The 27,963-nt window shown below is 40.9% G+C and overlaps 2 protein-coding genes across 3 annotated transcripts in view; both read left to right on the forward strand.

Moving 5' to 3' along the window:
- The window catches only part of mical2b (microtubule associated monooxygenase, calponin and LIM domain containing 2b), a 64,190-nt gene extending 57,524 nt beyond the window's left edge, over positions 1-6,666 (forward strand). For both annotated transcript variants that reach the window (XM_030053707.1, XM_030053708.1), the window contains exons 23-31: positions 101-343; positions 622-797; positions 1,132-1,520; positions 2,441-2,514; positions 2,638-2,727; positions 3,698-3,791; positions 4,372-4,474; positions 4,932-5,005; positions 5,111-6,666. In XM_030053707.1, the coding sequence (XP_029909567.1) occupies positions 101-343; positions 622-797; positions 1,132-1,520; positions 2,441-2,514; positions 2,638-2,727; positions 3,698-3,791; positions 4,372-4,474; positions 4,932-5,005; positions 5,111-5,331 (1,464 nt within the window). In that variant the 3' untranslated portion in view covers positions 5,332-6,666. The remainder of the gene's footprint in view (positions 1-100; positions 344-621; positions 798-1,131; positions 1,521-2,440; positions 2,515-2,637; positions 2,728-3,697; positions 3,792-4,371; positions 4,475-4,931; positions 5,006-5,110) is intronic.
- A 1,291-nt stretch (positions 6,667-7,957) lies between these two features.
- parvaa (parvin, alpha a) lies at positions 7,958-27,928 on the forward strand. The gene is made up of 13 exons (XM_030054500.1): positions 7,958-8,245; positions 14,767-14,856; positions 15,655-15,725; positions 16,004-16,106; positions 16,349-16,489; positions 19,998-20,113; positions 20,311-20,369; positions 21,827-21,846; positions 21,974-22,035; positions 22,506-22,574; positions 23,126-23,227; positions 25,824-25,896; positions 26,836-27,928. The coding sequence occupies exons 1-13, from the start codon at positions 8,110-8,112 to the stop codon at positions 26,910-26,912; spliced, it is 1,119 nt and encodes a 372-aa protein (XP_029910360.1). The 5' UTR covers positions 7,958-8,109; the 3' UTR covers positions 26,913-27,928.
- Positions 27,929-27,963: the final 35 nt, after the last annotated feature.

Consider the following 27,963-nt stretch of genomic DNA (forward strand, 5'->3'; position numbering starts at 1 on the left):
GATAATGTAAATAGTGTCAATATTAGGTATTAAGTTAATTTCATATAGATATTAATTAATCAACCTGCATTGTCCACTGCTGATATTCCTTGTCTCTCAGTCTTCCCACAGCACTTCTAAGACATTGGCAGATTCCCAGAATCCTTCAGTGAGAGGTGAGAAGCGTGAAGAGCACTCAGCCACTGCGGGGGCAGTCTGTAGCTCCTCAGGCCCAAAGAAACGCTTGATGTTATCTCTGGCTGACAAGGAGAAGCTTCTGAACTGGGACCTGCTGGTCACACCAGAGGAAACTCCAGGACAGATTAACACCAACAGCAAGACTCCACATCAACCCACAGAGCAGGTTGGGACTTTACTAATTACAATTTACTCTTCACTTAGGTTCCACGCATATCCAAAATGAATAATCGTATGCACCGATGCAGAGATCCTGTGGGACAACACAAGAATAAGTCTGTTGTTTTCACTCTCCAACACACTTTCCTTCTTCAAATGTGACGGTCCAACGTTGGCTAATGAAACAGAGCACAGAATGAGATGAGATGAAAGATAAAAGAGGAATTAATTCCACATTTTGTCGCCAACATTTCTTCTATCCTCTGATTTTTTTTTTTTTATCAGGTTCAAACAGAGACAGAAGCAGATAAGCCCCAAACACACTCGGGCCGGGAGGAGGAACCAAACCCAAGCCAAACCCCTGCTTCATCTCCCTCAGCCTTCCAGCTCATAGCCAACGCTTTCAGGAGGTCCTTCGGTGTGACCAATCCGTCCACCAGCTCCACTGCTGCAGTAACCATGTTTGTAGAAGATATATTTTCATCGTCCATAATCATTTTAAAGCATGTTAATTTTCTTTCTCATCCCTTTGCTTTACTTTGATAAGCAGCACAGAGCAGCAAGGCTTATAAACGTTCTGTGTTGTCAGTTGAGTCACATCAAAGTGCAGGATTTCTTGGTATTTAACATCAAACTCTTCAAATAGATGCCATCCTGGACTGCCAGCATGCGAAGCTGTCAAAAACAGCTGTAAAATAGACATGTACAAGTAGTGTACAACTTAAAAATAAACTCATCAAATGTCTAGCTTTCCTACAACCTGTTTTATTTTGAGTTTCTTGTCCTCCTCACCAGGAGACCCAAACAAGAAGGCCCCCGGAAGCAGAGGCCCATGTCAGAGGGAGCATTCAACTTCAGCTCCTTATTCACTGCGGCCCCAGACCCAACCAGAGAGGAGAAGAAGGCCGGCAAGCCTGAGCCTCACCCTCGTTGGGCGTCTGTAGGGATGGATCCCTGGGGGACCAGGCAGGACCTCCCCTCCCTGTTGCAGCAGGTGTCCCTGGAGAGTCGGCGAGGGTCCGGCGGAGTCTTCTCCGATGACATGGCCTCGCTGCCCCGCAAGAGGGTCAACTTTTTCTCCTCCCTGCGGCTGAGAAAGAGGGAGGCGTCAGAGAGCGAGGGAACGGGGGAGGAGGAGGCTCAAAAGGAAATCAGGACCATCCTCAGCAACCTCAGAAACAAAGGTTAGAGGGTTCCAGTGAGGGTGAAAGATGTTGTATATACACAAAGATGTTTCTTGTCATAGCTTGGGCTGGGAGTTGCCAACAACTTCACAGTACGATACGTATCACGATACACATTGATATTGATATAATTATTGACCATGTCCCACACAGAGTTTAGTACACCAGCTGTTCATGAGAAGCTGTATATTGGTTAAACAGAACAATTAAGGCTCACAGAAATCTTAAAAGTAAAATAAAATATCCAGTTTTTGAAGCCTGAGTTTTTGAAAGCAAATTCTTTTTTTTCTTTTGTGTTTTCTCTCATGCCTTGGTGCGGCCATAATGCATATTCACTTGACTTTGAGTGCACATCATCCATATTGCATGACTCATGCCCAAATCCCAATTATCTCGCGTTTGCACCAAAATGCTCCCATATTTTTGCCTTCAGTTTTGCCAGCGGTAGATAGACTTTCTCCCTCATGTTTGCATGCCGCTTCGAGCTTGAAACCATGAATTTGGTCTACACTGCCACCTACTGGCACTTGCTGCTGTATAAATACTGGACCATCTGTATTGATATGTGCATCAGCATAGAGTTTGCCACAGTATATCACCATATCGATTTTTTTTTTTTTACCCCTAGCCTAATGTGACATTCACGCAAAGCTGGCCACAACAGAAAAGTAAAAAATCAGAAGACAGTTTACCTTCCATGCATACTTTTTTTTTAGTTGAGCTCTGATGGGCTATATAGTGCAACAAATAGATTAAGATAATGAAATGTCATCAGTTACACAAGGGACAAATCTGTTACATGCTCGTAGGTCAGGCACTAGTCTCCTGTTTCAGAGCAACAGAACGACACCAGTTTGTATGTCACTCTCACTTGGACACCCTGTGTATTTAAATGAGTGTTTTGTTGCTTTATCATCTAGCCTCCAGTCAGCAGAACCTGGAAGAGCCTCCCTCCAGTGATGATGAGGATGAACACCAATCAGCCAGTCAAAAGGTTGGGACATGCCACTTACTGAGAGGCAGCAAGATGCAGGGAAATACTGCATATTTATGTTTGTGTAATATGTGTGTGTGTGTGTGTGTGTGTGTGTGTGTGTGTGTGTGTGTGTGGTCCCAGGTGTGTTCAGAGGCGCACAGGAGGAAGCAGGAGAAGATTGTGGCCCAGCAAGCTAAAAGAGAGCAGCTGAAGAGGCTCCATAGAGCTCAGGTACTATTCCTGGTTAGACCAATGTTACACATTTGCACAAATTGGTTTGATTTAGGTGGTGACAGTAAACATTTCAAATGCAATCAAAACTATGTTCAACCATCAGTGACATTAATGGCAACAACATACATAATAGAGAACGTCCTAGTTCTATATAATGAGTGTACAACACACATTATATATTCCATCTATTGTATTTGAAGTTAAAGTAAATTCATAATCATGTACATTAACCTGTGTCTTGTAGCTAATGTTACTGATATGAAGCAAGGTCCATAATTTCTTTTAATTAATATTACATAGTAGCATATTCTTCTACCACAAATAGAGGAATAATTACATAAAATTGAGTAATCTTCAAATTATTCAACACCACAAAATTCCTTGTTCAAGATCCAGAGATAAAATTTTTGAAAGCCCAGATGAACTGTCAGCGCCAAACTGTGGAGTGATGTGACATAAACTGTGCTCTGACGGGCTGTTGCATGAATCTTGTTGCAAAAAGCTGAAACACTTTCAACTTGATGCAGCTAAGTGTCACGCAACCTTTCAGTTGATTGTGATAAGCGATACACAATGCAACTGCAATTATCTCAGATTAAACTCAGTTGCATACAACCAAAGTTGCATGAAAATGATATTTAGACTGTGACAGACTTTTCTTAGATAGAAATAATGAAAATATCTCTAGAGACACAACTATCTCCCATCCCATGTATGAATAAACAGGGCAAAATAAAGCCTGGGTCCTGTTTCAAGGCACTTGCTGTGGTGGAGAAGGATAATAACAGAGTGAATGTAATAGACTGACTCTATTTTCCCGAATAAAATTCTGGTGTCAGATATGGACACTCCTGGTAACAAAAAATACACCATGGTCACAGTACTCATATCATGGTTATGAAATTGATATTGTAATCATTGTCTTGATGTTGTTTTGATCATGTGTCTCTTACTGGGCTTTGTCCAGGCTATCCAGAGACAACTGGAGGAGGTGGGAGAGAAACAGAGAGACCTGGAGGAGAGAGGAGTGGCCATAGAGAAGATCCTCAGAGGAGAATCAGGTATCATACAACACATTCACACAAACACACATGTATGTAAATGCACACTGATGTCCTCTGAGTTCTTTGAGCATGGACTCTTGGTTAGGACACTCCCTGTTTTACTGTTAATTTCAAAGCAGCTTCTTCCAAGACCAGTGAGAAAAAGCAACGCCTTGTGATCCCCGTGTGGTTATAAGCCTCCACTTAGATACAGCTAATGGCTGCTCTCACAACAGGCCTTGAGACCTCATTGTCTCGTCTTTGTATAGTAAAGGGCTTTGTTTCTCATCCAGTCAATGGTGTAGTCTTGTGGGCTTGACACAAGGCAGATGTGTGTCTGTGTTTCTGAAGCTCCATTGAAATGATTCTAATCTCTGCTTCCTCTTCTGAATATTTTCCTGTCCTCCTCTTCCTTCATCCCTCCCTACACTGCTTCATTCATCCATCCCTATCTACCCTTCCTCCTCCCTACATTCCCTACTCACCTCCATCCACTTCCATGCATAATTGTCGCATCTTTTGTCTATCTGTAACCTCCTGCTTTCCTTCATGTTCTTCCTCTGTTCCCTCACCATTCCATCGCCTTCTCCCGTCGCAGATACCTCAGATGATAGCGAGGAGGGCCAGCTCTATCAGTCCTGGTTTAAACTGGTCCTGGAGAAGAACAGGCTGGCACGCTACGAGTCTGAGCTTATGATCTTGTAAGTAACTTTATCTGATCCCAGTACATGCCCCCAAACAAAGCAGAGGTAGCATGCAATTACAATTAATGATGCAATGTATCCATCAAGTTGGTGTGCTTTAGAGGGGCAGTGAATTAGGTTTTCAAGGAATGATCAAAGTAAATCTGTGAGGGATGATCAATACCAATGACTGAATAACATTAACTTTCTGGCCCGCCTGCAATGGAGTTTCAGCCATGAAGGTAACCAAATCAAAAAGTAAAAAAAAGCCTCACTCTCAAGCCAAAAAGCAAATGACAAGACAAATTATATTGCAGTATCTTGCGTTATGTTAGTTTCTCTGCAGTAATTACCTTAATCCAAACCAATTATTTCACCACCATGGTGACTCATAACATGTCCAGGCAACTACACAACCCAACACTACCAATTTTGCTTTACACTCCTATAATTTTGTCTATTTTTCCCCTCTTAGTGCTCAGGAGCTTGAACTGGAGGACACACAGAGTCAACTGCAGCAAGACCTACGGCGCAGGATGGCTGTAGAGGGTAGGCGTTAGATACACACACACACACACACTCACACAAGTAGTCTGATCATCACACACAATAATGCATAAGTGTTTTTCTACATCTCATCTTTGCATCCTCCAGATACAAAGAAGAGCGCCTCCGAGCTGCAGGAGGAGCAGGCGATCCTGTCGGAGATCATGAAGACAGTGGAGAAACGAGACACTTTGGTCTCCTTGCTGGAGGAGCAGAGGCTGAGGGAGCGGGCTGAGGACAGGGACCTGGAGAGCCTCGTGCTGTCCAGGGGATACGAGCTCCACTGGACCCAGGTCGACGACTGCTGGGGGCTGGAAAAGCTGGAATGAAAGTGTAACGGTGAGCTGGTCAGTGGGGATGAGCTGTGCAAAAACAAACAAACAAAAAAAAAAAAAAACAGTGGAGGACTTAAACCCCAGCCAGCACAAATTTAGAGGATGGGGTGGAATTTTCACATCATAGTTCTCCTTTGGCATGTTTTTGTAAGACTACTAATCTAGAAAGTTTGGTGAGGATAGAAGCATTGTTCTCAAGAAATCTGGTTAGGGTAGTCTCATGCTGTTATGGAGCGTTGAGCTCAGGAACTGGAGAAAAATAGACTGCAGCTTTGCCTCAATACAGAGCTCACAAGTTCCTTTACAGTCACAAGGGTTAATAACTTTCCTGCTACTAATACCTTTGACCCTTGTGGACAGAAGTATAATCTGTGATGCAGCAGGCTGCCAGGGCATGGACTTGGATTTAAAATAAATAAATAAATAAATAAATAAATAAATAAATAAAAACTCAGAACAATGTGACCAATTGCCTTGTAAAATGTTGCACACCTCATAAACCAAATTCACTGCCTGTTCAACAACTTTTATATGGTTGTTTACCTAATGAGTGGAATTAGAGTGATGTATTTTTTTCTAATATAATACTGTTAGTCCCACTGGATAGCACATGTTGCAACTTAACACTTATCCTAAACATTAACTCTTTTTTTGCACAGTGTGAATAGATTTTGACTTGTGTCTCAATAAAGACAAAATAGTACTTTGTCAGTCACTTTGTGAATGTGTGTGTGTGTGTGTGTATGTATGTGTGCCTGCACATTTGTGTATATTTTACTATTGGCTGCTTCTCACTTTGTGGAGAAGAATTGCATGAAAAATTAATGTATGAATGTTATGTCCAGAAACACTAATGTACAGACAGAGGAAGCACAATTGTAGTGAAGTGGAAACACAACTGCCAGACATTTCTTGATAAGAGATGTCCAATTTTGCCAAGTTGCAGCACATTTTATTCTTTTACTTCTCTGTGATGCACCCTTAACTCAATCATCTGCGACTGCTGTCAATTAAACTGTGATTCTTTCATGTTGTGTAACTGCTAATGTTTGTGATTCCTGGTTTCCGTGAGCCAAAATGGCTGGCTTACCTCTGCTGGATCCTGCTGGTGTGTTTACATGAATTTGGATCCCAGGCTGTTAGAGAACCCATGGAGTAATTTATTTACATTGTGAATGAACTAACACTCAAGTCCATATAACTTATGGGGTCAAATTAAACTGTAAAACTGGCATGTGTATTCTGTGTCTGTATGTATGGGTTTTATGCTTCATAAAACAGTTTATGTTGAAAACTTTCCTTTAATAAATAATGATATTAAACCATGAATGAATACTGACATGGCTATATGCTTAGTTATTGGGGGTGGTTAACTAACATACTGTTCATTCATGCACACACATATGCACATGAACAATATTTTTTGTGTAACATAAGTGTTCAATCAAGAGTAGCAGAAGCCGCTGCTTTCCAAAGAGGTCTGGGGTTTTCCACAGGTCCTGAGCAAAATATTGAACGGGTCATGTGGATGTTTATTCAGTAGAAGTTAGCAGCAACACAATGAGAGACCTAATGAATAAAAATGTCTTCTTCAATTCTACCAATCCCACTGGAGTGTCCATAATTACAAACTCATCTTGCAAGGTCATGCTGTGTTCAGACTCAAAGAGCTTTATTTTAAATTCTAGTCAACTCCTAAGATTTTTAATGATGCCAAATATGACAAACTAAATAACAAGGAAATGTGAAGCCTATAAAAAAAAGATAATTTTTTCTTACCATTATACATAACGATAGCCATAAAAATGGCATCTTGGGTTTCAATGTTTTACTCAATGTGAGTGTGTTATAGCCTCAGTGATGCACTGTAAAGAGCAGATACAGAATATGATATTTGATATTGTTGTAGCCTGGCTGGAAGAAAATGCATTTTTCCCCCAGCTTTTGAGTTACTTAAGGGAAAGTTTACGGGAGAAATCATAGGTCTTGTGTGCCTGAAATAAACTGCACATGGGAATCTCAAACTTTTTATCCCGGTGACAGAGACATAGGCCGTCTCTGCGAGTACCTCTTAGTTCAGGAACACAAATTATTTAATATTTATTAAGTATTTTAATCTATTTCAGAATCATATATACATTTATACAAAACAAAAAACAAAACAACAAAACAAACAAAAAAATAAAAAACATTGTAAGTATGGAGGTACTTTCCATCTTTCCATACTTACAGTTTATAACAGTTCATATGAGTATTATGATCACCACTCATATCAACTCTCACTATGTGTCGACTGGCGAACTATATACTATATATTGTTTGGCTGAAGTTTATATGTATACACACAGACAGAGGAAGCACAATTGTAGCTGACAGCTGTGTTTTTGTGCAGTTTTGTGTCTCATATTTATTCTAAAATATGGCATAGCCTCTCTTTGTTTAGTATTTGAACGTATGCTTTCAGTCGCTGCAACATAAAATATTAAACCTTTTGTTATTATTTGCGAGAAACACTGTAGCAGCCCCTCCAGCGGCTCTCCCTGCAGCCGAGCAGCAGCTCCCCGCTCGGGCTCCTCTCCGGAGGAGGACCGGGAGAGGAGGGGCCTCTGACTCCAGCCAACTTCGGGAGAGAATGACTGGAATTCTGTTTCCGCTTTAGGGAGTGGACACTGATTTTCTAAGTGACTTCGAAATTACTCCCATTTCCACACCAAGTCAAATCGCTTCGTGACACAAGTCGTGTAAATATTCGTCTCAGATTTAATTTCGCCGATGGCTTCCTCGCCTCAGAAATCGCCGTCTTCTCCCAAGTCTCCGACACCAAAATCCCCGTCTTCCAGAAAGAAAGATGACTCCTTCCTGGGAAAACTTGGTGGAACTTTGGCAAGGAGGAAAAAAGCTAAAGAAGGTAAATACTCCGGGAAATAAGCGCTTCTAACTACCAGAACTCTTGCAAACTAAGTTTCACTGTTTATGAGGAGTAACGTTACACGGGAATGCGGTGGTTTTTAAACAACATTTCAAAGTAATGTTACTACACAGCGCCAAACGCCAGCTAGCATTAGTTTTAGCCACTTTCTGTGCAGTTTGGGAATAAATCCACTGCTGGAGGACTGTAAATCCCAAATTATTACGCACTTTCATTTAATTTAACACTTTGACAATAGCCAAGTCGACTTTTCACGTGTTAGAAAGCCCTTAAAAATGCACAGCGTGTGTGTTTGGACGTGTGTGAGTTTGTCTAGCCGCGGGCAGTGTCTGTATCCATGTAGGGTATTGACACCGCTACTACTGTAATCAGTGAGGAATGAGACGAGAGTAAACACAGGCCTGTGTGAGGCTGGAGGCTGGGCCTAGCAGTGCACACACACACACACACACACACACACACACACACACACACACACACACACACACACACACCACTCATCCTCTGTGCAGCTCCACTCCCAGCTGCTGAGATATTGAAAACACTCACCTCACTGAATATAAATGCGTATGAAAATGGACTGGGATTTTTAGATGGAGTAATAGCCTTACTTTGCTGACTCCTTTTGGGAAATTCTCCTCACATCACCCTCTTTACAGGGAGGTCAGAGGTCAGCCGTAGGTCGCCAGTCCTGCAGCCTACAGTGATTCAGTGTCTTGCTCAAGGACACTGTAGCAGAGTGGAGGCTTGCTAAGGCTGTGAGGAGGCTGAAGGACGGTCGGTGCAGACAGTACACCGAGGCATTTGCAGTTTCCCATTTGCTTCCCATGAAGATTCCATATTTCTTTCCTCTTGTTGGTCTGATTACATCCATCATCAATTCATAACCTTGTCTGTTTTGGACTTGCATGGCTCACGACCAACAATATGCTGTAAAATAAAATAACTCCAAAAGCTCAGTTATGTTTACAGTCATGCTGGGCTTCTGGAGCACCAGGCTTCAGTGACCTTGACATTCATTGTTAAAGGCCAGGTTTTTATCATGGAATGAGAAAGGCGTCTTTTAGATTGGATGATTAGTTTGTGTCATTCAAAATGCTGTTCCACAGCTGAGCCCCCTTTTATGTTTTCTTAGTCTCTAGCACATGCCGCCTGCAATCACATTACATTCATACATGCGGGCTTGTGTTCGTCAAGTTAAACACACACACGTGCACATACGTGGTGCAGTGTGTAGGATGTCAGCAGACACCGTGCTCCATGATTTGATTGAAAACCTGGGCTGGTCTCTTGTGTCAGCCACGGATTAGATTTAAGTCCCTGTGACGTTTATGATAGTGGTCGCTTGTGTAGGGGATGAGGAAGGGGGGGAAATAAGTGTGTATAGGATGAGAGAGTGAAAGGGGGAGAGGAGGAGAAGGGCAAATGGAGGGGGATGACGTGAGGTCAGGAGAAAAAGCTTGTATGTTCATTTAGCTGCATCACCAAGGTTTGACGTAGAGCATTATGCTCTGCGCTGCATGAGGATGTACCCCAGCTGTGCGCCGGGGACACAGAGGGAGAAGAAAATACATAAAACAGAGGAGATAACACAGAATGCTGTAGGCGGTTCTCTATGGAAATAGAGTAAATATAGTTTTTGGTGTGCGCAGGCCATTTTTGTGATAGGCTGTGGAGGATGAGCTGCAGGGGAGAGAGCTGGCGCTTGTAGCCACGGGGAGGATGCTGCAGGCTGGGGGACAGAGACACAGAGACATGGGCTGTGCACCACTCTGCCCTCCAGGTAGGACACAACATGTCGCCTTGCACAAGTAGGCAAGCTCCAGAGCATTCCGCTTGTTCATGATGCTTGTTTGTTACCCTTATTTAAAGGGCTAATTCACCCATTTTGAAAAATTGGATAGTATTTACCCCACCCCCCACCCACCCCAGCTGTTATGAAGGACATCAGTGGTGCTATCTATCTCTCATTGTTACTGAGTGCTGGATGCTGGCTGGATGCCCCAAATGCTAACCGTTAGCCTCCTGCCATTGAGGTGGGTTTCCCCCCGGCTAACATTCTTAAAAAGAACCGCCTTAAACTAAAACTGACAGAACTGACTGAAAAAGGTCGACATTTTTGACACCATTTTTGGCTGAAAAAATGCTGCTATACACCATCAAACTCAAACTTTGTTTATTTAACAATTTGATTATGGATTAAGACGACTATTTTTAAAATGTTTAGCGGAGGGGTAAGTCCGCCTCAATGGCAAGGGGCTAATGGTTAGCATGTGGAGCATCCAGCCACTATCCAGCACTCAGTATAAGATAGAAGATGGTGAAATGATGTACAGTTTTTCAAAATGGGTGAACTATCCCTTTAAGCAAGCAGACAGATATGCGATTCTCATTTACTAGCCATAAGAGGGAGGGGTGATGTGGGGTGAGTCCAATGCAGGACAAGGAGGACACTTGTGTCATGCTTCGTCTTCCCTCTGCTTGTGTTGTCAACAATTTCTTGGCAAATCAGCACTACTGAAATCCATGTACACAGACTTGTGACTCTTGACAGCACATGTAGGCCTGTTTTCCCTCTTCTTTTAAGTTCATGTGCCAGACTCAGCTGTCATCCTGATGTAAGCAAATAGCTGGTAAATAAAGGTAATGTAAAAGTTAAGTGTTATGCCTTGGCTATTATGTCATCTAAATGAAATTTATATTTCACCATACCCACCTTACCTCTAACTTCCAATAATTACTGTGTGCATGGTGCTTATTGTACTATAGCATACACTTTTATCAGAACATGTTAATTGTTATGGTGTTAATTTATAAACATCGCACAAAAAGTAAGGACATTTTTGTTTGGTAGATTATTTCTTTGTTGTAACAATGCTTCTTGGCAATAAATCTTATACTGCTGGAAAGCCTGTTTATTTCCCTTTTAAATGGTGCCACATTTGTAAGTAACATGCATTTGTGGGATGAGCAGCAGAGCTGAGTATGTGGGTTGCGCCCATGGAAAATTTGCCAAATCTTCTCTGCCAATGCCAAACAGCTTATTCTGCTGTTGCTATTGACTCTTGCGCTTCTTCCTCTTGCGACTCTTGAGCTTCTGGTACCCCCAGGTGCTGCCAATCAGGTGCTTGATTGGCACCTGATTTCAAAATGAGGCTTGTCGTCATTGGAGGCAATGCAGAGAGATATCGAGATGAGATTGTGCAACCAGTGGCAATTTCCACAGTCTGGAACTGAACTCTATCCTCCAACATGACGACACTCGCCCCCACAGAGCGGGGTTTATCAGAGACTACCTCCAGAGTTTGGGAGTGGAGAGGATGGAATGGCCTGCCAGCAGTCCTGACCTCAACCCCATTGAACACTTGTGGGATCAGCTTGGGCGTGATGTTTGTGCCAGAGTCACCAACACAACCACATTGGCTTGAGACAAAAAGATTTGGCAAATTTTTCATGGGCGCAACCCACATACTCAGCTCTGCTGCTCATTCCACAAATGCATGTTCCTTACAAATGTGGCACCATTTAAATGGGAATTAAACAGGCTTTCCAGCGGTATAAGATTTATTGCCAAGAAGCATTGTGACAACAAAGAAATAATCTACCAAACTCAAATTTTCCTTACTTTCTGTGTGATGTTTAGTACCCATACAATCATCTCAGCCTCCAGCCAAATACAGAAGCTATAAAAAGCACCCATCCCCTTGCATTTTTGCACATTCTTTGAAACGTGAATGGAAATTCACTAAATGTATGTCAAAGTACAAATTCAAATAATGAAAAATTACTGTGGATACGGCTCAACATTTTGCTACACATAAAATTTATAATTAATTTTCAGGTTATTGTTAAACACTTTGAATTCATTTTCAGCTCAGAATTCCTCTGATTGTATCTCACTTTGTAGGAAGTGATATACCAGGTCCTCTCAAGATGTCGTTAATGGGATTTCAGGGTGCAGTTTAATGTGCTTCAGAGTGCTGGAGGACAGTGCAAAATACCTCTTTTACTTATGGATAGAAGAATTTGACTCATTTCCTGTGGACTCACACAAAAGCTAAACTGTCATCCTCCATCACTGTACATGCAAGTACGGAGGAGTCACTTTATGTGGGTTTCTGACCAGTATTTTTGCGACGTCTATGAAATTAAAGAAGAGAAAGGACCCAGATATGTGGGCGTCCCCCAAAATACTTAGTGATGTCACTTGATTGCTGCACGCAAAACGTGAAAAATGGGGTTGTTGTAAAGCCTGTAAATGCTCTGAAGGGTGGATTTTGAAGGCTCTATTTTGCATTAGACAGCGGTTTTCCTCTCAAATATTTTTGCCGGTTGGTTGCTTTCATTTTGTAAAACTATACCCAAAATTCCCATCCACCACATATAAACCACAGCAGTGCCATTCAGATGTCAAGTCTTCACTGTCATACTTATCAGGAAACCAAGGGCATCTTGCAATTGCAAATAGCAAGCACAAGAAAAAATGTTCAAGGCAAAAAAAAAAATGTGTTAGGGAATCCAAAAAGTAGAAAGCAACGGGAGTTGTCCTGGCCCTGGATATTGGATCTAACAGACTCAGTAAGATGATAATAAATATGTTAGTGAGGTTATTATTCCAGAGAGATGTGTCAGTCTGAATGTTCTCATACACCTCTGTCTGATACTAGTGTGTGTGTGTGTGTGTGTGTGTGTGCGCGTGAGCATATGCAAGCTTTTTTGTATGGTGTTGATTAAGAGGATGTTGCCCGGGTGAAGGCAGAGAAATGTGCAGGATGTTCACTCCATGCTTCTGAAACACACATACATACACACACACTCACTGATCACTAATGATCAAGCCACCTCAGGTATCTTGACACAGTGAGAAGAATGGCATGCTGGGCCTTTATAAAGCTTGCCGAGAAGCAGGAAGCAACACTAGCCTCGTTTGACGTCAAGCAACTCTCAACAGAGGGGCTGCTGACATCATCTGGACGGCCATCCATGCTGGAAACCACTATAATGCTGGAAAGCATTCAGTCTTTGTCCTTGTCTGTTTACCAGTTATCCAAATGATCAAAGAAAGAAAGACAAATCATACTGACTAATATGGATGCTCTGTGTGTGGGCATGTGCGTTTGCATGTGTACATTGGTGAAGAATCCTCCGGTGCTACTTCTATTATTATTTTAAGGTTAGGACGTGGGTTTATGTTTAACGTTAGAATTAGTTTGAGGAAGAGATTATGGGACGGGTGAATGAGTGTACTGGTGCTGCCCCATGAAAGTCAATGATTTGAGTCCGCTATCATAAACCCCAGTCGACTGAGAAGTTTGAAATTTGTTTTCTTTTTTGGTTGTTTGGTTGTTGTTTTTTTTGTTTTTTTTAAAGACCGTTACCGTCAAGCGATGCCACAATAAAATAGATCAAATGTCATCCATTACTGCCAAGATGCACCTTTATGATCACTGACAAACAGCAATGAGTATTAGCAGGCAGAGTGAGAGATGTGCACACGCCACTATACCAGCAAGTACAGTGAGTTTAGGTTTCTGTAGGCAAAAGCCATTTAATAATTTGATTACATTTCCATGTTTGAAAAATAAAGAAGTTTGTTGTAGGTGTTTCATTTAACTTACCACACCTTTGCACACACAACAGTTGAAATTGGCCAGCAATTCTTGATGCAGTTGGCTTCGATTTTTAAATGCTCAGATATGTTTGTGAAACTCTGTTGCATTTGATTGAGAGGGATTATAATTGCTTTCATTGTTAATGTCTATGAATACTGAATACTGAATCGTGTGCCAATGTATTTTCTGATTGCCAGAAAGAGTAAAACCTTGCATCTCCTCCATAGTAGAACCATTCAGTGATAATGACGAATTAGGGTTGCATCAACATCTGCAATGTTCTGAATGAGCCCAGTTACATTGCAACAGTCAGTTTCGTTTGCAGCCAACTCATTGCACAAGAGTTGCATTGCATAAAGCCGATTTTACAAGCATAACAAAACAAACCTTTGTGATTGGTTGTGTTCTAGACGGGTCTTACAAATATAGTATAGTCATCAAAACATGATTTGTTGGGACAGTCTAACTGTGGAAAACAACTTGTAAGAGCCTAGAGGTTAGAAGCGGGATGGGGTTATGGTTTGGGTCGCTTCAACACTGCTATGTCTGCTATGGATAGTATCATCGTTAAATTTCAGCCACAAGCGGCTTCCTTTTCCCACATAAACAAAAGAGGAAACAAGACGGTAACGGTCAACATCGGCTGCTATTTCTGGGGCTGCAGAAAAATGAATAAACTTCCGGTTTGGTTTGTCAAGCCAGCTGGTCTCTGTGCTTGTTTATTGTGTGAACACATGGTTGGGTTTTAGCATTCCCTGTAGCGGGGTGTGGATAAGGGCTCGACAAATCTGTGTTAATGTTTTACTTTCTTCATGCCTTTATTCATGACTTAGTGTGCATAATCTAAATCTAACTTGATGTAATGTTTGTGTTCCTCTGTTTCTCTAGTGTCTGAGCTTCAGGAAGAGGGAATAAATGCTATCAATCTTCCTCTCAGCCCCTCCCACTATGAGCTGGACCCTGAGGACACCATGCTAGGTACACTGCTACACTCCCGCTCTCTGAGAGTAAATGTCACACACAAACGCACACACTGCAGCTTTATTCAAAGGCTGGGTTAGGAAACGCGTTACAACTGTTAAGGTTATATCTTCCCATTACCATGATAGCATCATCGCTGCAATAATATAAATTTCTCACTTATGTAATGTTACCATAAAAGTTACTATGAATGTAATATTATTTTTTCTGTTTAATTTTAAGTAATTGTATTTTAGGTTTTGTTGCATTAACAGGCAACTTTTCAAAAATGTAATAACTGGACAGATAATTAAATTTAAAACTTTGAAAGTTTTTTTTTTTTATTGTTTTTTTTTATTTTGATTATACTAACATTATCAGTTAATTTTTTAAAAAAGACTTTCATCCTTCCCATTAAAGCAATAAAACACAATGATAATGTTATGTTGATAGGGGAGAAAATCTTATGTTAATTTTGGCAACTTTTATTACATTAATTAAAGTTATTTGATCGACAGGATTGCACTACTGGCAGCAAATTGTTATTGCATTAATGGTTTAATTAACAGGCAGTTATTAGATGTGGTGTGCTTATTATGGCTTGTTTGGTTTTCACTGATATTATCATACCGCTCTACGTCTTAGGGAATAAGAAATAAATTAGAGTTTTTCGAATGGCAAGGCTTCTCTAGGGCACTGGAAGAAATTTCCTTTGTTTGTGTATTAGTTTTTGGATGACTTCTGTTGCTATTAGTCCTTAGTATCAGCCTTGAAAAAATGTTCCTCTTCAGTTTTGACTTTTGTTTCTTCGATTAGAGGAGAATGAAGTGCGCACCATGGTGGACCCCAACTCCAAGAATGACCGCAAACTGCAGGAGCTCATGAAGGTCAGTTGGTGTGAATTTTTAATGCATAATTCAGCTTATATCTATGTTGGGCTCACGTAAAAAAACATATTGATAAGTGAGAGAGAGTTTGTATATATTATTGATAAAAACGTCTCAGATTAAGGTGATTGAATGCTTTCTGTAGGTATTGTATATAATTATTCGCATTTCTAGAGATCATGTGTTGGATTCATAGGCAATATCCAACCACTCATTCCCCTCATCCACTTGTTGCTAGTTTAATTCATCTGTCTCTGCTGGTTATTGTGTACATGTAGGTGCTGATCGACTGGATAAATGATGTTCTGGTGGGAGAGAGGATCATTGTTAAGGACCTGGCTGAAGATCTGTATGATGGACAGGTCCTACAGAAACTCTTCGGTGAGGAGATGAACCAGACAGTTCATAGCAAGAGTTCCAAGAGTTAAATGTGGTCTTGTTGCTGTTGTTTTATCACAGTTGGCCGGCACAGACCCATGTTTAAAAGCTGCTTTTGCGTCAAACACATTTTTGGACATTAAATTCACATTGCCCCAAAAGTCTCAGAACTGATTTAAAAACACATCTTGCATAACGTGATCCATGCATGGCTTTGTCTTTGTCTGTTTACGTTTGTGTTCCAGAAAAGCTGGAGGGGGAGAAACTAAACGTGGCGGAGGTGACGCAGTCTGAGATTGCCCAGAAACAGAAGCTCCAGACTGTTTTAGAACGCATCAATGATTCACTCAAACTCTCCACCAGGAGCATTCGCTGGAATGTTGACTGTAAGAGATCTGATTGTACAAAAGGCTGATTTATGGTTTCTTCTTCAAAATGTTGGCTTAGCTGTGCAGCAGCTGTCTGCAATATTAAGAGCATTTATAGTTCTGAGTTGATGGGGATACTAGGTTGCAGTTTTTTATTAACTCTGTATTCACTATAAAAACAGGAGTAATTGTTTTTATCTTCTCTGAAACGGCTCTATCAGACGTATCCAGTGGTGTCCAAACCAGATGTTTTGTGATTTTTCTCACCATGAATTTAGAGACATTTGGCAGAGTTTATAACTCGGGGTGAGGTGTTGTACAATCAACTAGAAACACAGGGGAGGAAATACAAATCAGCAAAGCAGGCCAACCACAGTTATTGCTCTGCAAGCCAGCACAGTTTTGTAGAGGTGCACATCAGTTACGGCAGCACTCTCTGCAGGCTGCACTGGCACTGTGGATGCCTGTGTTGCAGCTATGGCAACGTTTTGACACACAACCTCAAATTTGCTTTCATTTAGTACTTGAACATGCCTATAATGGTGCAATGCACGCTTTATCCCATTATCCTCATTTATACATTTTTCCTAACACATTCTGGTACTGAAATTATTGGTGACACAGATTTTCAACATTTTGTTTATAGTCTGGATTTCTCTAAAGTATTCTGATTCTTTGTTGTTTGTGTCGTTGCAGCATCAAATAGTGGTGAGACCAAGCAATTTCCCCATGTGCAGCATTACATTTTCATTTTCATTTTATCCTACATTATTGCATTTTACTATCTCCATTCACTATACCGAGTCCATGTCCTGGAGATGTCACTGTAATAGGCCCAGAGGATACTGTGCATGCAGTATTTCTACTGCATTGTGGCAGTGTAGAAGTATTTTTTTACAGCATGTATTGCATGAAACTGATTATATGATTATGCTTAAAATCCATTCATTGCAGATGTCCAAGCAGTGTACTGCCTCCTCTGCGATGAATTTCTTTGAACAACCACAGTTTGGCTTATTCAGCAAGATAGTGATCCATGACAATAGCCATAGAGCCAGCATAGCAAGATAGTGATCCATGACCCAGCATTAACAATTGAGCATCAACAGTTGTGCCGTAATGTAACATACAGCCAACAGGTTCGACAAATTAGAAAGACTGTAAGTGTTGGAAGTATGAGAACGGTTTACATGAACAGTTTTACGAACAGCTGTTACTTAATGGTCTTCCTGGAGTATTGCTTACTTATATATTGATCAAAATTAATTTCAGTAGAGCTGAATAATAGATGTAGCAATGGTGCATCATGGTAAACCTCTGTGCAGGTTACCACTGAACCACAAATTAAAACACAGAAGAATGCAACTGTATCAATCACAGTTAAGTAATTATTTTAAAGAAACTATGATCGTGTCAACAATTTGAAAAAAACAGAAAAAAAAACTCAATATGTAATTATTTGAAACAATAATACATCACTTTTTCTGATAAGCAATTCATTTGTCAGAACAAATAGTTCACACTGAGGGACCCTTATCCTAATCAATGAAAAGCAGAGAAGAGCCTTGAGCCTGGTATTCACTGTTGCCTTTGTGCACAGACACTATAGCAGCTTGTTTCTTATGTCTCTTATGTCTTTTTAAAGAATGTATGTCTGAATGTGCTTCTCTTTACTTCTTTTGAGTTAGCATGCTTCTTATTGAGCCGTGTGCCGTCAGTTTGAGAACAGGAGTGAATGTGGCCATAGATGTCAATAGAGCTCTTCACCTCTCCCTCGACAGTGCTATTTAATCTGACACAGGGACTAATGATAATTACTATCAGGCTTCCAGCATACTCTGAATTTACCCGTATTATTGGCTGTAACATATGTGTGTGAGACATGAAAATGGTGAGAGAGAGGAAAATGGACGAGGGCATGTGGCCAGAGATCGAATTTACTGTATAAGTGATGGAGAGAAAGAGGAAAGGATGGGAAGATAAAGGGAGGCAGGTTGTTAAGAGAGAGGGGGAAGCTTTAAAAAGGCGTGCAGCTGATTTTGTGAGAGAAGTGCAGCACCGAAAAGGTCATACCAGACGAAATTGATTCAAAACAAAGTACAGATAATGTGAAATAGTTAAATGTACCTCGGGTAAAAGCTTGTCCTTGAAAGCTACTGGTATGAAATGTCTTCAAATAAATGCTGAAGAGAACATTGGATGGACATGGAGTATAATTGATTTTGCAGTCTTATTTGAGAAGCTTTATTTTAATCAATTCACTTTTGTGTGTCCCCGCTTTTGTCCTCCATTAAAAAGTCTTATTAAAACACTCATTCCTGATGTAACCTGTTTGGATCCACCAATCCAGCAAACATCTAATAGGATTCTGAAGGCTTTTAGCTCGCTCTTTGCATTTTACCATTGCTATGGGACACAATCAAAGGCTTGCCTTGGCCACTTAATTGATTGTGATTGTTTTGTCCATCGAAAGCTAAATCCTATTTACTCATGCCCATGGTTTAGATGACTAAAAGATGTGTCACTCTCAGTGTCTGGCTGAATAGCTCCTTTATGGTTAACATTATACTAAAGACTACCACCAGAATTTAGCTGAATTGTTCTGTTTTTTTTTTTTGTTCGTTTGTTTTTTTTCATTCTATCATTTGAAGGTCATTTCTGTGGCATTCGTCTCTGTGTATTTACAGTTAAGGTGCAAGACCTTGGTACATTCTATGCAAAACGTTGAATCAAGGGTGTAGAAAGGAGTTTGAGACGTGGGAGAGCAAACTTTGAGAGCTTGGGCTTGGCAACTTTTGTGAGTGTGTGTGCGTGACAGTGGGGCGGTGTTTGTACTGACAAAAAAAAAAAATCTGATGACGCTATTTTACCTGTTTTCTTGCTTCCTTTCTCCCCCTTTCTCCCACTAATGTCTCCACCCTGCATTAAACCAACATATAACATACTGTATCTTGTTCCAGCATTTTATTACATGTTGTAGAGGTGGAAGATTATCCAGATCCCAGGGTTTAATTGTTAAATATCGATAAAGAGTTCGCCAAAATTTAACTGGTGTGTTGGGTGCCTGTCTGCATCTGGTTTCATTGGGGCAGAGGAGGCACTCTGTATCCTGCGTTAATTGCACAAGGCTTCGTATTATGTTGTGACCACGAGGATAAATTAGCAAAACATGCTGTCATATAGCTGGCACGAATAATAGAAAATGTGAGAGCTCACTTCGGTCCGCCCTGTCAGTGTAAGTGGAGGTTCTCCTGAATCCCAATACATAAACATTCAATGTACACATTAAGAAATAAAATCTGAAATTTCAAAGCTAATAAAAAAAATTGCCAGATAAGCTGGATCCAAGGTGTTAATAGCTGTAAAGGTCAGAAATCATGGCAGGCATGAAAAGGTGTGTGAAGTTTTTACCACGTTGATCTGTTGATCCACTTGCATTATTTGTTCCATTTTTGATCTTTTATTATTACTCTGTTGTTATGTTTTACGTTTCTTCCTCTCTTTCATCTGCTGTCCCACACTTTAGCGGTCCATGCTAAGAGTATAGTTGCCATCCTTCACCTGCTGGTGGCGCTGTCACAACACTTCAGAGCACCGATCAGGTTGCCAGACCACGTTTCTATCCAAGTAGTGGTCGTCCAGGTGGGTATGACGTTGTCTCGTCTGTGTGTGTGTGTGTGTGTGTGTGTGTGCGATTGGATCTCTGAAAATCATTTTCTTAAAACACCTCTTTCCATCATTGTCCATTTAATACCCAGTTTATTAATTATCTATCTTGGTTATGTTCAGGATTAAAATAACCAAAGATTTTCAAATTTACGCACACCTCTGGTTTTCAGAAAAGAGAGGGCATCCTTCAGTCCAGACAAATTCAAGAAGAGATCACTGGCAACACAGAGTAAGTGTGTGCAGCTAGCTCACCCATTTTTATGCCTCACAGTGTATGCATGCTGCTGTTAGGCTGTGTGGACAGACACTGGTGGTTTCTGTCAGCCTGCTGCTGGTCATAACAAAACGGCAAATCTACCCATCTACATTGCCACAAAAAGTTCCCAGTGGGTCTGATACTGTTGAGTCAAATGATACATCTTCGAATTTTCTTGGTGTGGGGGATAAAACATGGAGATACTGGGCATATCTGTAATACCTTGTTGAAAATATATCATATAATCTCTAAAGCCAGCAAGATGATGACTGTGTTAGGACTACAATCCACAAATGTTGGATATCATTCCTTCCACTGAGTAAAAAATAATGTGCAGCCAAATATTCTTTACATTGTCTTTTTTACTACCTTGCAGAAGAAATATTAAATATTAGAAATATAAGAAATATTGTGCAGTGCTGAATGGCCAGCCATTGTATCTGAGGAAGGGATGTGATGGTACCCTTAGCTGAAGCATTAGACAATTACACACACACACACACACACACACACACACACACCTTTGTCGCTGTGAGGCAGTCCTGCAGGCTGACAGCAGCAGCAAGGGAGATAACGGCAGGCCAGCACACACAAACTCCCACATTTTGTCATGGTAGATAGATACAGTGTTAATAACACACACACTCTCTTTCAATGGCCACAGTGGAAACACGGTTATTACCACACTACCAGGACCGGTGCCCAGGCCTGCCTGCCTCTGCCATCAAAGATTACACCATGAACATGAGAGAGAGAGGAAGGGAGAGAGAGAGAGCGAGAGAGAGAGAGCGAGTGTTTGTATGGGTTTGAAGGAGGGGGGGGTTACTGCCTGCCATGTCTTGCTGGCCTGCCCGTTGCGATATCTCTTCTTGGGGACGCTGACACCGCAGCATTCCCCACTCTCCAACAAGAATATCCTCCAAAGTGCTAACATTGTAATAATGGACGAGAGAAGCTCCCCATTCTCATAGAAAAGCTGCATGGATAGGAGAGGCACATCTTCATTCATTGTATTAATACCCAGCAGTGTTTCTCTGGTGCTGCGATTATTGCATTGTGCTGCTGTATGTGGTCATTGCTCACGTCCCAGTGAGCGTACCCCAGGTATGCCTATTGTTAATGTTATTTGAATACCCAAGGTGTGCCTTTGCTTATTGTTAATGAAATTATGGTACCCTAGGTGCGTCTATTGTTCATAGTCATTCCTGTGAAATAATCCCTCCATTCTTTGCATTCCTCTGTGATTGAACTGGAAGCACTCGTCTTTGATTATCTCTTTAGCTTCTATGAATATTCAGACTGTGAAATTGTCACTTAACCATTAACAGCTTCTATTGTATGCATTACACTCACTGTTGGTCTCTCTCTCTCTCTCTCTCTCTCTCTCTCTCTCTCTGGCTTCTCCTTCTTTGCACTTTCCTCTTTCACAGGGCTTTCTCTAAGACACATGGTAGGTCCTTACATCAAGGAGGAATTTTTGAGCATTGAACATTTTGTTGTTGTTGTTGTTTTCTTGAAATGTTCATGTTCCCCTGTCCTTTTTTTATTTTAATTGGAAATCTGTTTGTTCTCTGCAGAGCGTGATGCTTTTGATACCCTTTTCGACCATGCTCCAGATAAGCTGAACGTTGTCAAAAAGGTATCGAGGCTTTGCATTTTTTTTTTTTTTTGTCACAAATCTCCAAGCACCCACATCTGATGCTGTCTTTGAGGTCTGCTGTACAACCAGCTACACACATAACAACAAGACCAGATTAAAGTAAATAACATGTCAAATATTATTGCGGTGTGGGTGTAGGTCAGCCCTGTAATGCTTAAAGTAAAAGACAATCGGAGGCAGGTTTGTTTTCACATGTAGGTTACTGTGACACCGTACTATTGTGTTTGCAGTCCTGTTATCCACAGTCTACAGTTGTGGCTGCTCAGGTGGCTTTGTTAGCAAGAACTAACCCCCCAATTTAGTGTGTGTTACGTCTGTGTGTATCCAGCTGTCTAACTGCATGCATTAGCATATGCTCAGGTCTTGTATACAGGCCGTTTTGTGTTTGTAATGTCTCTCTTTACGACTTTGTTCGCTTTGGTGACAGACTGTTTTGTGTGTTTCCTCAGACGCTGATCACATTCGTGAACAAACACCTGAACAAGCTCAACCTAGAGGTGTCTGAGTTGGACACGCAGGTACAGTAATGGACACGCCAAGTTTTAAATGGAAATGCAGTGAAATGCTTAATTCATAGTGGATATCAAACAATTTCAACAGACTTGAGTCCTACATATTGATTTGACTGCTTTAGTGCCACTTCAAAATTATCCTAACTTTTAGGCAGCTCAGCATATTCCTCCATAATCCTTTGTTTAAAGCACCATTAGTGCTGCGAGCCAATACCTTTTCAGAAACTCAAAGCTCAAAACCCTTAAGAATGATCCCCATCTCACTGGACATTGATGCTTGTAAATAGTGGAAGTAATAGATTATTGTCAAATTAAGTTTAAAATCATCATATCATCCGCTTTATAACCTTCCATATTTTTTGTGGGCATGGTGGAGAAACTCAGTTAGTTAAAAGTTTTTTCTAGAGCCAAGTTTCATTTTCTTGACTTTAGTGGGGAGACAAGTGGGAAAATCTCAGCCCAGTGGAACTTGCATAGGAAAGTTAATCTTTATTACAGTATGAAACTGAATGGATTGTGATGATGATATTTAATAGCTGACTGTGCAGCGCTCTCAGTTTGCAGACGGTGTGTACCTGGTGTTGCTGATGGGGCTTCTGGAGGGATACTTTGTCCCACTTTACAACTTCTTCCTCACACCAGAGAATTTTGACCAAAAGGTAAAGTTTAATCTTTGATCATCTGTAACACTGGACTTTGTTTCTGATAGTGAATCACATTAGATACTGTAAATCTAAAAATGACATCTTAGTTGTTTTAATGCAGCTGCGTTTGGACTGCCTTTGACAAATAAGCATGTATCCACCACCTGGGCACGGTGATCACAAGCCATGCAGGTCAAGCATCATCCTAATCATGTCTGACTTTGAAAGAGACGATAAGGATGATTTAGTCACGACACCAATCCAGACCTGAATCTGAGTCTGACACAGAGGAGGAATGTCTGCTTCTGGATGCTGAATGGGAAAGAGGGAGGCTAAATCAGCTGAGCTAGCTTACCTGGCAAACCTACAGAGCCAGCCAGCTTATGGATAGATGGTTATGTGTGTAGCTGTGAAGGTAGTGTGCACATCAGGCATCAATAAAGCAGTCAAATTGAACTCTGGAGTGTTTATTCCTTAGATTGATTTGACCGGGCAGGTGAAAACAATGTCCTCAGGCTCCTTTCCCTGGCAAACCTGTGCTGAGGTTTGTTAAAAGTCTGATTGCACCAATCCAACTACAGGAAACAAACCCCAAACAAAAGGTATTACAGTACAAGATGAAACATGTTGACTGATATCCAGCAGGTCTCCATGCATATTCAGTTATTTCTCCATATTTCCGTAACAGGTATGAACACCAGAGAGGGTTAGTTATGGCAGAGAGCACAGAGCTCTACCTCTTTACCTCACAGGATGCTACCAAAACTCTACAGCTGCTTTTGGGACTTGATCCACCTGAAACTGGGCAGTGTAAACCTAAAGCAACCAAATAAACATTGTAACAAAGAGAACTTTTCCACTTTAGTTGAGACCAAAGAAAACAAGCTGTTGGTGCTCACTTCAAGTGATGTATCCACGCTTGTTGTTTGGTCACAGCCCCGTTTCTGGCTGATTCTCAATCTTCGGCCCTGACCCGCAGTTGAAGAAATGTTCTCTTAAATCAATACTCCATTTCTGAGGAGCCTCATACACTCGGGGGCCAGGACTACTTCTCTCAGTGGCTTGATAAATGCCATCCCTTCTCCCCAGAGCCCATTCAGTGCACAGCCATCTCTTGTCTCCATCGGCCTCTGTAGTACTACGGCATTCTGAACAGGCAATCTGCGGAGACACCACAGTAGCCTTTTGTTTGGGTCTTGGCCAGCAGGCCCTGCCAAGCTGCGAAGCAGATTGGGCATCAGTGCTACAATGCACACAATTACACACACACACACACATGCACGCACGCACACACACACACATAGAGGCTTCTGGCCCAGAAGAACAGGCACCAGCCCCACAGCATCTGTAATCTCCTATTGCACAGGGAAACATTGGAGTGGCTGGGGGGCTCAGCTCTATTACTCTGTTTGAGTGAGGCATACAGGGTCCTAGAGGCCTATCGATGATACACCGGGGGTGGGGGAGCAGGGGCTTCGGTGCAGGCGGTGAAAAGTAGCACAAGGCATCAAGAAAGCAATCCTGCATTTGCTCAATCGATGTCTACTTAAGACACATTCCCTCTATTTCTCTCTCACTGTATTAGATAGCCGTGGCCATACTTTTCACATAATAAGCCCTCACTGCACGCTGCTTTAAGTGCCCCACAGCATAGCGAGTGCACACAGATACAGCGCACAGAAAGTAGAAGACATTTGATCTATTTCTATCTTTTTGTCTCGTTTGATCTGTCTTCTTCCTTCCGTGCACTAAATCCCTACACTTTTAAAATTGCTCATAATCATTAAGACAACCTTCCTCCCCAGCACCCAGCATCCTCCCTGCTGATTATTTTATGTGGAGTGACTGACTCTCTAAGCTTGGTCCATACAGTGTGAATTGCATAGGCCATGAGGATATACAGACATTCTGGAGTCATCCAAAAAGCTTTGGTGTGTGTGTGTTTTGAACAAGTGTCAGCCCTGTCTTTAAGCATCTGTGGTCAGTCACACCCCACCTACATGCCTATTTCAATGCCAATAACCATACAATAACCCACCTTTGTTCTTGTCCAAAATATAATCTGTTCTTTTCTATATATTTTCTGCACATGAATTATATAAAGGTTATTCTAACATTTCCCGGTGGTGAAGCAGGCCATCAGTTACGGCAACTCGTTCTTTGAGTTACGAGGTTTCTGAAGGACAACAGTGATATGTAAGCTACTGGTAAATGATGGCGCAGAGTGTTTGTGCAGCTGCTGAAGGCTTATGGTCTTACAGAACAGAGCTGTGCCGTGTTTGCCCACATAGGAAGCTGTAGTAGCGTGATTGAGTTGACCCTGAGTACATTGTGGGATCTATCGACCGGTTTCCACATTCTCTTATCACCCAGGAGTTTTGTGTGTACCTGTACGATTTGTATCTGCTCACCTGTACCTGTGTGTGTGTGTGTGTGTAAGGGTGAGCCTGCATCTGTGTGCATGTGTATATTCATGAGCTTTTGAGTGCAAACATTTCAAAAGTATGTGTGTGTGTGTGTGTGTGTGTGCGCGCGTGCAGGTTAGTAAACATGCTTGCTTGTGTCTTTAGAGCTTTTATGGTGCCTAACAGCCTTGTCCGTCGCTCTGCAGGTCCACAATGTGTCCTTCTCTTTTGAGCTGATGCAGGACGGAAATCTGGAGAAACCAAAGCCCAGACCTGAGGGTAGGACTCTCTCTCTCTCTCTCTCTATATATATATATATATATTTGTAATTACTAATATTATCATTATTATTCATATGTAATTACTGCCTCAGTAACTATTACACTGCAGAGAGAGACAGTAGGATGCCTCTGAATAATACTATATTCAGCAATATATATATATATATATATATATATATTGTTACTGATTCATATAAGCACTGTAATACCTTTGGATTTACTGGTACAGTCATAAATTGCATACACAGTATTACAATAATAAGAAGAATAATAGCATATTTACACAGAATTGTTAAAAAAAAGTTTACGAAGCGCTTCAAAATGTGCAACGTCTAAACAGAGGCAACAATGGCAAGATATGGAAAATGTATAGTATACAGTACATTAACACTATAAAAAGATACATATGATAATTTACAGTACAAATAAAAAAAAATGAGTGCTACAAAATGACATACAGGGACAAAGTACTTACAATCTGGGGGAAAGAAGGTCTAAGAACAGCCTTTATATCAGTGCAGTTTTCAGATTCTAATACAACTCCACTTTCAGTTTTGGCCATTTTAATCCTGTGTCAACGAATGTAGAAAAATGAACGAGCTGCAAATGGAAAAATACCTGTACAAGTTTAATTTTGTTTGCAGTTTTTCGCAGAAGAATGTTTTTTTCAGCAGTCATATAGCCGCAGTGCAACCAGTGCCTCCTCCCCGCATCTGCACAGCTTTATTTACAAAGACAAAAGATGTTTCGTCAGACTCAGGGCTTTCGCTCTGGAGAGGGGAGAGAGATGTAGCAGCCACAGTCACAACCTGGGCCAATTATCTCTATCGGCAGCTCTGAAAATTCACTGGAAGATACTACCGCAAGATTTCGCTGAAAACATCTTAATACTCAAAATGTTATGTGGTTATAACGCTGCTATATTTCCTTTTTTCAGATATAGTGAACTGTGATCTGAAATCAACACTCCGCGTCCTCTACAACCTCTTCACCAGGTACAGGAATGTCGAGTGAACGCTGCGCTTTGCAAGGCTGAACACTTGATAACATGGACCATATGACAAAGCTTACAAAGTGTCTTTTTCTATTTCTTAACAAAGAAGAAAAAAAGAAAACTTTTTCCATAAATGCATGCATCACAAGAATTTATTCCCTGTTGGATTATGTACCACACATGTATAATGTTTTAATAAATACCTAGACATTTTTAGCTTGTACCACAAATTTAGATTTAAGATAGAAAAAGCATTCTGCTTCCGCTTATGAACTAAAGTTTTGGTAGAGTTACAAAAGTCATTCTGCAAATATGTTTTGTCTAATTGGTTGTTATAAGATTTATGTATCAGACAAATTTTTTGACTGTATTTATTGTACATCATAATACTTGTTATTCTTGTTTCCTACACTAAATATTTCTTTTTTTATCTGCTCCTGTTTCATGTAAATCATAAGTGCCATTATTTAAACATGCATACTGTTGACTGCTCAGCTCCCAGCAATTTATATTAAAAAAAAAGTGATGGATTGCACATGCTTTTTAGTTCTCTTAACCCCCTCAATTTGTGCTTCAAATATACCAAAGTTGTGTTATCTGAACACACAAACATGTGCATAAAACATGTAAAAGATTTTACTCAGTGACCAATCACAAAAGTGTAAAAATACACTTTTGAAAAGAAAATCTTTTCATACACATCACGTGTTTAAATCGTTATTCCATAGAGGGGCAATGATCGCAAAGGTATTATTGTTATAATGTCTTCAATAACTGTAATACATTATTTATAATATGCATTAATATAGATGCCACTCCTCTCTGTATGACAAATTAAATTTGACTGAGTCTGTTGTGTGTTATTTTGGGGGCACAAATTGTATTTTGTGTTCCAGTCTTCAAGCAGTCTTACTTCTTCAAGCGACCCATGCAGTCATTTTCTGTGGTTTGACTTGCCAACATGTTCACTGTTGTGTATCAGTATTTTACTGCCGTTTCAACGTCTTAACATTCAATAAAACATTCAGTCTTTGAATGTGACTGATGACATTTTTTTTTTCCTCCCTCAAA

This window comes from Myripristis murdjan, chromosome 6, assembly GCF_902150065.1.
Source record: "Myripristis murdjan chromosome 6, fMyrMur1.1, whole genome shotgun sequence".
NCBI classification, from domain to species: domain Eukaryota; kingdom Metazoa; phylum Chordata; class Actinopteri; order Holocentriformes; family Holocentridae; genus Myripristis; species Myripristis murdjan.